The sequence below is a fragment of the Telmatherina bonti genome, assembly GCF_933228915.1.
Source record: "Telmatherina bonti genome assembly, chromosome: 2".
In the NCBI taxonomy this organism is placed as follows: Eukaryota; Metazoa; Chordata; class Actinopteri; order Atheriniformes; family Telmatherinidae; genus Telmatherina; species Telmatherina bonti.
In genome coordinates, this window is record NC_136620.1 from 7,965,191 (window position 1) to 7,978,368 (window position 13,178).

Sequence of the window (13,178 nt, forward strand, 5' to 3'; positions counted from 1 at the left end):
TCTCTTATTTACAGAGGAGGGCATCAATCACGAGTGCAAGCTGTGTAACCAGATGTTCGATTCACCTGCCAAGCTGCTCTGCCACCTGATAGAGCACAGCTTCGAAGGCATGGGAGGTACCTTCAAGTGTCCCGTCTGCTTCACAGGTGAGACACTCGCTCACATTCGCCTTCAAGGACGGTGAATGAAGCTGCCTGGCATGTAAAACCCAAACAGAAGCATCGTGTCGGCGCCGTTTAGGCTTCTGCCTCTTGTTTTCACAGCTTTACAGCACATTTCTGCAGCAGCAGCGGCCCAAAGCGCTGCACAAGAAAACAACAACACTCCACGACTTAAAATTAAACACTGCACATTAAAAATAAATAAAATCTGGACACAAAACAAAAATCTAAAATAAAAAAGGAAAATACACAAGAAAAATCTCAGGTTAACCAAACAGGTTAAAAAGCTTTTTATTTATGTAGAAACTCGATGCCTGCAGCTGAAGAGAAGCATCTGCTGCAACGTTTTCCACAGTTTCCAGTAGAGCTGTGTTGAAAAGATCGATTCAGCAATTCTGAATCGATTCTCATATTAATTCCTAAAGATCCATCCGTAAGTCCAAAGATCAGTTGTTTTTTTTTTTTGTGAAGAAATTTTGAACCCTTTTGCCGCGTCATTGAATTTACGCCTTCGTGCTTCATGTGAGGACTTTAAAACAGTGCGTCAGGTACTAGCTATGTTAGCCTAGCCACGGCTTGATGTGGCTAGGCTAACGTTCAAGGCTAACGTTTAAGGCTAACCTTTAAGGCTAACATTTAAGGCTAAGCTTTAAGGCTAACGTTTAAGGCTAACCTTTAAGGCTAACATTTAAGGCTAACCTTTAAGGCTAACCTTTAAGGCTAACGTTTAAGGCTAACATTTAAGGCTAACGTTTAAGGCTAACCTTTAAGGCTAACGTTTAAGGCTAACATTTAAGGCTAACGTTTAAGACTGAGATCTGGAAACATTTCGGACTCAGAAAAGACAAACAGAAAGACGAACTCGACAAAAGCAAAACGATTTGCTAGACATGACAAATGGAGGTGAAGTTTTGCAGAAATACGGCAAACCTGAGGAACCACATGTTGGGACATCACCAAGCTCTCATGTCTAAGCCGTCCGCCGGGCCGAAGCAGATGAACTCCAGAAAACTTTACATGTTGTTGTTGGAGATGAGGCTTCAGGTGAAAATTAGACTTCAGTCATTCTGGGAAGGGGAACGCTCCTCACAGCCATCTTTAACTTCCAATCCTTCATTAATTTGTTGTTGAATGTCAATATAACAATATTAATAATATGTTGCATATCACAACACTGTCATGTAAATAAAATTAATTAATTAATTAAAATCGACCTAAAACCATATTAGACCAGAACTGTGATAATTAATTCTAAATATCCAGAATCGAATCGATACCCAGCCGTAGTTTCCGGTTCGAACAGAACAGTTTCAACAGTAATATTTATTATCCTCCTGCAGAGGTTTAATAACCCTGAGTGGAGAATCGGCTCCACCAACGGTTAGTCTAGAGGTGCTGAACATCTAATATCTGATGAACTGCGTGTTATCGACTCTGCTGAGGTTAACGTCGCCAAGCGGAGGGTGGAACGCCACGCTGGAGGAGACCGATGATGAAGGGAATTATCGCTGTTCTGTGTGGCTGATGAGGAGGTGTTGCAGGTTTTAACACCGATGTCGCTGAAAAGAAGTTTCAGTTTGTTGTTTCTCAGCATTAATCTGAGAAGTCAAACCTAAATCGTTCGTCTTGAAGCGTAAGAAGCTGTTCAGGCTCCGGAGTCATGTGACTTCCTAGGAGGCTAACAGTATCTACATCTCCGCTGATTTCTGGTTTCATAACGTCTGGAAGCTTTTTATGGTCCAATAAAAGTTTAAAGGTGACAGAAAAATTACATTTCAGGTGAAAATTAGAACATAATCAGGATAAATACTAAATAAATAATCTGTGATGGAGCGGCGAGCCGTCCAGGGTGTTCCCGCCTCTCGCCTGGTGGTTGCTAGGATACACTCCAGCTTCCTGTCACCCTGAGCTGCACCAAGCTGCATAGAAAATAAACAAACGAATGTTTCTCGTTCATTTGCATCAGAAACTTTTCTCTGTGTTTATTTGTTAAAGTTAAAAAAAAAAAAAAAAAAAAAAAAAAGAGCAGTAAATGAAGCTGCAGACATCATTGTGTTACCATGGAAACCACGGTGTTCCCCGCCTCTCGCCAGACTGCTGGGATTGGCTCACGCTTCCCCGTCATCGGACCAAACGGTTCGGATGAGGAATGAATGAGGAACAAGTTTAAAAGTGATCTTGTTATTTGGACGTTGGGAACGTCCCACAACTCCCATTAACACGTCTGGGACAGGCTGGGAGCCCACGGCGGCGACCGGCGCCGGAAGCCGGCTTCTTTAGGAAGGAAGCAGATTCTTTTGATTCCCGGAATCAAACGTCCAACATGAACGTGTCACTTCCAGATAACTGGGGCCTTCCCAGTGCTCCCAGTATCGTAGAAGCCCAGCGTGGAACTTTTCCTCTTTTGTCTGCTTGTTGGAGAATGCTTGGGGTTTCCATGGCAACCAGGGTGCTACTTCCGCATGCTGTGAAACTGGGGAATCCTTCCCATCATGCCTTGCTCCAGTCCTGGCTCAGAGCAGCGTTGCGTAACGGAAGCTGCTTCAGCTGAAACTTCTGCACTCCACCGAGATCGCCACGACAACGCTGGACGACCACATTACGACCCCCCCCCCCCTCCAGGTGCACAGCCACGCTTTAAAGTTTAACTTTATTCCTTGGTGGCTTATGAATTAGTAAAACGGGCGCGGCTCCTGGGGGGAGGGGGAGGGTTAATAATTCAGCACAAACACTCAGAGCGAAAAAGTTTCTGCAACAGAAAGGAGGGAAAACAAGACGGAGGTTGGAGAGGAGGAGATCATTTATTGATAAATATCACATTCTGCTGAGGATAGAGACGCTTTTTCTGGATGGTTCCTTTATTTCTCCTGATGCAGCCTCCTCTTCCTCATCCTCCTCATCCTCTTCATCATCCTTCTCCTCTTCCTCCTCATCCTCTTCCTCATCCTCCTCCTCTTCCTCCTCCTCCTCTTCCTCCTCATCCTCTTCATCATCCTTCTCCTCATCCTCCTCCTCCTCTTCCTCCTCATCCTCTTCATCATCCTCCTCCTCTTCCTCATCCTCCTCTTCCTCCTCCTCCTCTTCCTCATTCTCATCATCCTCCTCATCATCCTCCTCCTCTTCCTCCTCCTCCTCTTCCTCCTCATCCTCTTCCTCATCCTCCTCCTCTTCCTCCTCCTCCTCTTCCTCCTCATCCTCTTCATCATCCTTCTCCTCATCCTCCTCATCCTCTTCATCATCCTTCTCCTCTTCCTCCTCCTCCTCTTCCTCCTCATCCTCTTCATCATCCTCCTCCTCTTCCTCATCCTCCTCTTCCTCCTCCTCCTCTTCCTCATTCTCATCATCCTCCTCATCATCCTCCTCCTCTTCCTCCTCCTCCTCTTCCTCATCCTCCTCTTCCTCCTCCTCCTCTTCCTCATTCTCATCATCCTCCTCCTCTTCCTCCTCCTCCTCATCCTCTTCATCATCCTCTTCCTCATCCTCCTCTTCCTCCTCCTCCTCTTCCTCATTCTCATCATCCTCCTCATCATCCTCCTCCTCTTCCTCCTCCTCCTCTTCCTCATCCTCCTCTTCCTCCTCCTCCTCTTCCTCATTCTCATCATCCTCCTCCTCTTCCTCCTCCTCCTCATCCTCTTCATCATCCTCTTCCTCATCCTCCTCTTCCTCCTCCTCCTCTTCCTCATTCTCATCATCCTCCTCCTCTTCCTCCTCCTCCTCATCCTCTTCCTCATCCTCCTCATCCTCTTCATCCTCCTCCTCCTCTTCCTCCTCCTCCTCTTCCTCATTCTCATCCTCCTCTTCCTCCTCCTCCTCTTCCTCATTCTCATCATCTTCCTCTTCCTCATCCTCCTCATCCTCTTCATCATCCTCCTCCTCTTCCTCATCCTCCTCATCCTCTTCATCATCCTCCTCCTCTTCCTCCTCCTCCTCTTCCTCATTCTCATCCTCCTCTTCCTCCTCCTCCTCTTCCTCATTCTCATCATCTTCCTCTTCCTCATCCTCCTCATCCTCTTCATCATCCTCCTCCTCATCATCCTCCTCCTCTTCCTCCTCCTCCTCTTCCTCATTCTCATCATCCTCCTCATCATCCTCCTCCTCTTCCTCCTCCTCCTCATCCTCTTCATCATCCTCTTCCTCATCCTCCTCTTCCTCCTCCTCCTCTTCCTCATTCTCATCATCCTCCTCATCATCCTCCTCCTCTTCCTCCTCCTCCTCTTCCTCATCCTCCTCTTCCTCCTCCTCCTCTTCCTCATTCTCATCATCCTCCTCCTCTTCCTCCTCCTCCTCATCCTCTTCATCATCCTCTTCCTCATCCTCCTCTTCCTCCTCCTCCTCTTCCTCATTCTCATCATCCTCCTCATCATCCTCCTCCTCTTCCTCCTCCTCCTCATCCTCTTCCTCATCCTCCTCATCCTCTTCATCATCCTCCTCCTCTTCCTCCTCCTCCTCTTCCTCATTCTCATCCTCCTCTTCCTCCTCCTCCTCTTCCTCATTCTCATCATCTTCCTCTTCCTCATCCTCCTCATCCTCTTCATCATCCTCCTCCTCTTCCTCATCCTCCTCTTCCTCCTCATCCTCTTCATCATCCTCCTCCTCTTCCTCATCCTCCTCTTCCTCCTCCTCCTCTTCCTCATTCTCATCATCCTCCTCATCATCCTCCTCCTCTTCCTCATTCTCCTCATCCTCGTCATCCTGTTCCTCATCCTCCTCATCCTCTTCCTCATCCTCCTCATCCTCTTCATCATCCTCCTCATCCTCTTCATCATCCTTCTCATCTTCCTCCTCCTCCTCTTCCTCCTCATCCTCCTCCTCTTCCTCATCCTCCTCTTCCTCATTCTCCTCATCCTCGTCATCCTCTTCCTCCTCTTCCTCATTTTCCTCATCCTCTTCCTCCTCATTGTCCTCATCCTCTTCCTCCTCTTCTTCATTCTCCTCATCCTCGTCATCCTCTTCATCATCCTCCTCCTCTTCCTCCTTGTCCTCATCCTCCTCTTCCTCTTCCCCTGCCTCATTCTCCTCATTGTAGTGATCGTCTTCATCATCCTCATTCTCCTCATCCTCTTCCTCATTTTCCTCATCCTCTTCCTCCTCTTCCTCATTCTCCTCATCCTCTTCCTCATTTTCCTCATCCTCTTCCTCCTCTTCCTCATTCTCCTCATCCTCTTCCTCATTTTCCTCATCCTCTTCCTCCTCTTCCTCATTCTCCTCCTCCTCCTCAATTTCCACCTCCTCGTCATCCTCCTCTTCCTCCTCATTCTCCTCCTCTTCCTCTTCCCCTGCCTCATTCTCCTCATCCTCTTCGTCCTCCTCATCCTCATCATTCTCATCCTTCTCACCCTTTTCACCCTCCTGGAGAACTGGTCCTGGTCTAACTCCAGTAAACACTGGGAACTGGATCAGCCTCTGGATGCAGGAACTATTTTCAGTAACATGTAAACCACAATAAAAGGTTAGAAAATCCAGGGAAGTTTTTCTGAGACGGATCTGGGTGGAAACGAGCTGCCTGCCGGAGGTCCGTGCTCTCATGCAGCTTTTCCAGGTTGTCTTTCAGCCACAGAGGACCTGAAGAGGTCTACTGGTGTCGGGACCTGGAGCCCCAATCCAGATTTGTGTCCCGGTGCCACATAAATATCCGACCTAATGAGACGGATCTGTTGGGCTGCTAATGAAAGGCCTCTGTGGAGCTGTGCAAAAGTCCTGAGAAAAACTTCATTCTTTACTTTTTATTTGTGATAAAAAAAAAAAGAGTAGTTTATTAAAACAAACAACAAAAATAAAAACATGTTTCCATGGAGTGGCTTCATCATAACGTCAGAGGTCTCCTAGCAACATGGTAGTGATGGAGCACTGTTTCTCAAACGGGAGTACGCGTACCCCTGGAGGTACTTCAAGGCATTCCAGGACGTTTATGACATTTTTTTCATGACATATATTGTGTTTTCTTTAAAACATTCTTAAATATTAGATCATATAAATATTTATTTCAACAAATGTAAGTGTACATTCATAAACTGAATTTACATTTAGATTTCATTCCTCCCAAAATCCCACTTTCTGACATGAATTAAACCGTTACTGTTATGATGTGGTGGTTGTGTTTTTTTTCCTTGGTTCAGGTTTCCTGTTTTATTTTGTAGTTTTTCCTGCTTAGTTCCCTTGGTTCTTGTTTAGCTTCTTAGATTTTCTATTGATTTAGTTCACCTGAGTTCATTTAGTTAATTTGTTTCACCTGTGTCTCGTTTTGTTGTGTGTATTTATACCCTTCAGTTTGCTTCCTTGGTTGCTGGATCATTTTGTTGCATTACTTGTACTTGGTTAGTCCCCTGAGTGCCTTGGTTTGAATTAAACCTTCTGGAACCTACATCCCTGCTTCCCTCATCTCTGCGTTTGGGTCCACATCTCCACTGCCACCACAACAGTTACGAGCCAAACCGTATCCGTATCAGTCACTGTCGCCTTGACAACGCAAACAATAGAGTCCTGGTTGAAGCGTGGTAGAGATTTTAAAGTGTAATAAACCAAACATAAACTGTATTTCATGTTATTTCTTAACCAAAAATACTTTGCAGTGGTTAGGGGGTACTTGACTGAAAAAATATTTTCCAAGGGGAACTGTGCTGCAAAAAGGTTGAGAAGTGCTGGTCTAGAGTCTGAATAAACACTGCATGTTGTGTCTGGATTAGAAACCTCCTGCATGGATACACTGCAAAAACAATAAAAAATATTCAAAAGGTTTTTAAAATAAGATAAATTATCTGCCAAAAGAACAAGAAGTCTTATCAAGACTTCTCAAAACAAGTAACAATACTCTTAAAACAAGAGGAATTCTCTGGCATAAAAACTAAGAATTATCTTACCTTTAAAAAAAAAAAAAAAAGCATATGTGTACTCAATTTAAGATTTTTAATCTTAGATTTCAGTTTTTGCAGTGTAGAAATGCTGGAAAACCTCCGTAGACCAGCTGGAGGGTCACATGACCGTCACAGAGCTACACACCGCCGTTCCTGAGGAACTGAGGATGACATACTGCTCGGCAAGTTTTCAGGTCAAGTTGGTGAAAATGTTCAGAGAAAACCGGAAAACCCTTCAGAACGGTGATGAAGATGATGAGAAACGAGGATCTCCATCTTTAATGTCCACTCCTGCTTTCAGAGGCAGATTTAATCTCAGGAACCCCGTTTGTCTTTGTCTTCCTCAGTGTTTGTTCAGGCAAACAAGCTCCAGCAGCACATCTTCGCCGTCCACGGTCAGGAGGACAAGATCTACGACTGCTCCCAGTGTCCACAGAAGTTCTTTTTCCAGACGGAGTTACAGGTAGGACACCTTCATCTACCTTCTCCTGGTCTGGGTCTGGGTCTGGGCCAGCTCACGCAGAGTTCTGCAGCCCAAACCAGACGGAACATTCGTCCACGTTTTCCTGCGTTTGTCCCGGACCATCCAGTCGTTTCCTCCTGATATTTACCGTTCCCTTTCTACGTTGCCGTCACTCTGTCTCCTCACGAGTCTCCGCAGGATTCTGGCAAACTCCACGTCATTAGGATGTGTGTGTGTGTGTGTGTGTGTGTGTGAAGGGGATGAGTGGACATAAGTCACCCTGGAGTAGGTCCTGGGCCAGCTGTGGTCCGGTCTGGGATGATGTAAAGCTCTTGTCTTCCGTCTCTTCTGGCAGCAAAAGCTGCAGGAGGAACATCAGTCCTGTTAGAGGTGAAACCTGGAAGTCGTGTGGAGGGAACAAGGAGGGCGGATTACTCTGCTGGTCATAAAGAACTCTAGTCCTCCATCCACCCTGCAGGTTTCACATTTATACACGAATACACAGACGGACGGACGTCCTTCCTGTCAGACGGACGGACGTCCTTCCTGTCAGACGGGAGGGATTTGCTCCGTTTGCAAAGGGCTTGTATCTCTGACGCTTCTTCTTCTTCAGGTGTTGTAAAACAACTTGATAGCAGTGCATTACCTGTCAGGACACGTAAGTGAACTTTGAACCCAACACACAACGTGAAAGATGCGCAGCAGTATGACAGTGGCGATGTATGACGTGTGTACGTGGAAGCAGAAAAGCAGCTGGATGTGTGTTTACCAGCTACAACATCTCCAGCTGATCCTCCACAGAGGGCTGAAGGGCCACCTCCAAGTGGCCTCCAAGGAAAAAGCCTTCTGATTGGTTCACTAGTGGGCGACTGGAGGAAAGCCTTCTGATTGGTCCACTAGTGGTGACTGGAGGAAAGCCTTCTGATTGGTCCACTAGTGGTGACTGGAGGAAAGCCTTCTGATTGGTCCACTAGTGGTGACTGGAGGAAAGCCTTCTGATTGGTCCACTAGTGGTGACTGGAGGAAAGCCTTCTGATTGGTCCACTAGTGGGCGACTGGAGGAAAGCCTTCTGATTGGTCCACTAGTGGGCGACTGGAGGAAAGCCTTCTGATTGGTCCACTAGTGGTGACTGGAGGAAAGCCTTCTGATTGGTCCACTAGTGGCGACTGGAGGAAAGCCTTCTGATTGGTCTACTAGTGGGCGACTGGAGGAAAGCCTTCTGATTGGTCCACTAGTGGGCGACTGGAGGAAAGCCTTCTGATTGGTCCACTAGTGGGCGACTGGAGGAAAGCCTTCTGATTGGTCCACTAGTGGGCGACTGGAGGAAAGCCTTCTGATTGGTCCACTAGTGGGCGACTGGAGGAAAGCCTTCTGATTGGTCCACTAGTGGGCGACTGGAGGAAAGCCTTCTGATTGGTCCACTAGTGGTGACTGGAGGAAAGCCTTCTGATTGGTCCACTAGTGGCGACTGGAGGAAAGCCTTCTGATTGGTCCACTAGTGGTGACTGGAGGAAAGCCTTCTGATTGGTCCACTAGTGGTGACTGGAGGAAAGCCTTCTGATTGGTCCACTAGTGGGCGACTGGAGGAAAGCCTTCTGATTGGTCCACTAGTGGTGACTGGAGGAAAGCCTTCTGATTGGTCCACTAGTGGTGACTGGAGGAAAAAGCCTTCTGATTGGTCCACTAGTGGTGACTGGAGGAAAAAGCCTTCTGATTGGTCCACTAGTGGTGACTGGAGGAAAAGCCTTCTGATTGGTTCACTGGTGGGTGACTGGAGGAAAAAGCCTTCTGATTGGTCCACTAGTGGTGACTGGAGGAAAAAGCCTTCTGATTGGTCCACTAGTGGTGACTGGAGGAAAAAGCCTTCTGATTGGTCCACTAGTGGTGACTGGAGGAAAAAGCCTTCTGATTGGTCCACTAGTGGTGACTGGAGGAAAAAGCCTTCTGATTGGTCCACTAGTGGTGACTGGAGGAAAAAGCCTTCTGATTGGTCCACTAGTGGTGACTGGAGGAAAAGCCTTCTGATTGGTTCACTGGTGGGTGACTGGAGGAAAAAGCCTTCTGATTGGTCCACTAGTGGTGACTGGAGGAAAAGCCTTCTGATTGGTCCACTAGTGGTGACTGGAGGAAAAAGCCTTCTGATTGGTCCACTAGTGGTGACTGGAGGAAAAGCCTTCTGATTGGTTCACTGGTGGGTGACTGGAGGAAAAAGCGTTCTGATTGGTCCACTAGTGGTGACTGGAGGAAAAGCCTTCTGATTGGTTCACTGGTGGGTGACTGGAGGAAAAGCCTTCTGATTGGTCCACTAGTGGTGACTGGAGGAAAGCCTTCTGATTGGTCCACTAGTGGTGACTGGAGGAAAGCCTTCTGATTGGTCCACTAGTGGTGACTGGAGGAAAGCCTTCTGATTGGTCCACTAGTGGCGACTGGAGGAAAAGCCTTCTGACCCTGCAGGTCACTCTTCGTGTTCATTTGCTTCAGAAACACCGTCCACCAGCAAGACTGACTATGATAAAAGGAAAATAGGCTCTGATGATTATATCATCCTAATAAGGCCTGAAGCAGCCACACACACACACACACACACACACACACACACACACACACACACACACACACACACACGCACACCGGCACATAAAGTGGCGATGATGAAGTGCCAGAGGTGGTGGGCATATGGCCGGCCAGTCCATTTAGCAGCAGGATGACTGCTGGACCCTGACGGTTAATGTCCACACATAGAACACGCTTATCCCTCTCACACACATGCACACACACACACACACACACACACACACACACACACACACACACACACACACAACCTCCATTACAAACGGCTTCTCTCCTGCTGCTTGACCCCGTCACACCATCCTCAACAACGCAAAAGAAGCAGGAAAAGAATTCAGATCAACATCTTTCACATTTCCTGATGTTCACACATCAGCATGGAATAGAATAGAATAAAATGTAATAAAATAGAATAGAATAGAATATATATAGTTTAACATCAATACACAGACAGCAGCTCTTGACTCTTGTTGGGCTTTTATATGAACAATATGTCAGTAAAATACAAATATTCATGCATACGGGTAGTATACACTAGTACATGGTAGTACACGGTTGTACATATCAACAATAGCACACTTACAGATGAAGACATGAAGAGTTGAACATTGTTTTCTCAGATGATTCATCCCAGGATTACTGTACTCATTCCTAGGAATACTTTACTTATTCCTAGGATTACTTTACTTATTCCTGGGATTACTTTACTCATTCCTGGGATTACTTTACTTATTCACTAGGATTACTTTACTCATTCCTAGGAATACTTTACTTATTCCTAGGATTACTTTACTCATTCCTAGGAATACTTTACTTATTCCTAGGATTACTTTATTCATTCCTAGGATTACTTTACTCATTCCTAGGAATACTTTACTTATTCCTAGGATTACTTTATTCATTCCTAGGATTACTTTACTCATTCCTAGGAATACTTTACTTATTCCTAGGATTACTTTACTCATTCTTAGGATTACTTTACTCATCCAAGGATTACTTTGCTCATTCCTAGGATTACTTTACTCATTCCAAGGATTACTTTACTCATTCCTAGGATTACGTTACTCTTTCCTAGGATTCCTTTACTCATACCTGGGATTACTTTACTCATTCCTGGGATTACGTTACTCTTTCCTAGGATTACTTTACTCATTCCTGGGATTACTTTACTCATTCCTGGGATTACGTTACTCTTTCCTAGGATTACTTTACTCATTCCTGGGATTACGTTACTCATTCCTGGGATTACGTTACTCATTCCTGGGATTACTTTACTCATTCCTGGGATTACGTTACTCATTCCTGGGATTCCTTTACTCATTCCTGGGATTACTTTACTCATTCCTGGGATTATGTTACTCTTTCCTAGGATTACTTTACTCATTCCTGGGATTACGTTACTCATTCCTGGGATTACTTTACTCATTCCTGGGATTACGTTACTCATTCCTGGGATTACTTTACTCATTCCTGGGATTACGTTACTCATTCCTGGGATTACTTTACTCATTCCTGGGATTACTTTACTCATTCCTGGATGAATTGGGTTCTATTTCTGTTTTTCGGTGGAATTTGTGTTGATTTTTTAGGAGAAAGTAACATTTTTATCGTTCCTCGTGTTTCAGATGAAATAACTCTGACACAGTAACACGTTTGTTTATTCCGACACGTCTATAATAATTCCACCTTCATTCTGGACCAGAGTTTACATCCAGCCTCTACAGCGACACGTTCCTATCGTTTCCGTCAGGAAGCAGAGCAGCAGTCAGGAAGAGAATAAGTGAAAGTAAATAAATAAGCGTGTTTTTCTTGTTTTATTCCAGAATGCAGCTTTTTTCTCTCCTCCTCCTTGTGGTTCCTCTTTAGCTGCTACACTCTGCCTGTATCCATCTAGTTACTCTCTGGTCCTGGCCCAAATGTATAAGTGTGTGTGTGTGTCTTGTGTGTGTGTGTGTGTGTGTGTGTGTGTGTGTGTGTGTGTGTGTGTGATAACTCGCAGCCTGAGCCTGACCTGCCACCGCTCCGTGGCCACCTGGGAGGCCTCTCTAAGTGGGCTAGACAGAAAGGCTGACTGGGGGAGATGGAGAGCTGCAACCATGGAGGTTAATGCGAGTGTTAGCTGTTTCTGCGTGTGTGTGTGTGTGTATGTTTGTTTGTGTGTGTGTGTGTGTGTGTGTGTGTGTGTGTGTGGATACGCAGCAGATCATGGAAAAGGTTGATCTGTGTGTGTGTGCTTGTGTGTTTTAATGAGGTGGGGATGAAGAAGGCTGGTTGGCCAGCTAGAAAAGGCTTTGGCCTCTTTCAAGCCCTCTGAGGGATCGCATGGCGTTGAACACACACACACACACACACACACACCCCCGGGTGTCGCTGCTGCGTGGACACACCGCTGCAGCCTCCTTCCTCCCCTCAGATTCCCTCCTTCAGCCCGTTTCCTCCATCTGCACCTGCTTTTGCATACAAAGCTCCTCGCGTTGCTTCTGCCTCCGTCTCCGTCACTCGTCTTTGCATCTTTCTGTGAGACACACACACACACACACGCCACAGTTTTCTCTCTCTCTTCCTGTCTTCCTCCCCTTTTTCTGACTCCCCCTCCGTCCCAGAAGAACCAGCCCCTATGCATATTTTAGCCCCTCTCCTCTCTTCCTCTCTTCTGTGCCTCTCCCCAGCGTCCCATAAATAGTGCAGACGTAAGCTGGTAAATAAGAGATGTTTTGGTGTGTGTGTGTGTGTGTGTGTGTAAATAAGAAATGCTGTGCCCCTGATCAGCGAGGTCCTCCTGGATCTCTCTCTCTGCTTTTACTCCCAGACTTCACACACAACTTCTCCACTTTCGCTCTCGTTTCCTCCTTCATTCCGTCGACTCTTTTCGCCAAACAACTTTTCATCAACATTAAATTATTAGAAGCAAAGTCGTGTTTTTACATCCGGAAAACATTTTTAAGCGCCGCTAACCGAACGGTTTCCTGGATTATGAATTATTATGAATCGGTTGTTTTACTGTTCCTGCCTGAGCCTGCAGGGGGTGCTGCCGCGCAGCTTCTCTCCATCCGTCCACACACTCCTCCTCATGCTTGTGAAGCTACGAGATGGGAGGAGCGCAGGTGGGATGGATGACGGGATGGAAAGGA

At 46.2% G+C, this 13,178-nt stretch overlaps 1 protein-coding gene across 1 annotated transcript in view; it reads left to right on the forward strand.

Moving 5' to 3' along the window:
* Nucleotides 1-13,178, forward strand: part of znf423 (zinc finger protein 423) — a 230,523-nt gene that overhangs the window by 196,932 nt on the left and 20,413 nt on the right. The window contains exons 19-20 of the mRNA XM_079259040.1: nucleotides 15-146; nucleotides 7,360-7,475. Coding sequence (XP_079115166.1) covers nucleotides 15-146; nucleotides 7,360-7,475 — 248 coding nt within the window. The remainder of the gene's footprint in view (nucleotides 1-14; nucleotides 147-7,359; nucleotides 7,476-13,178) is intronic.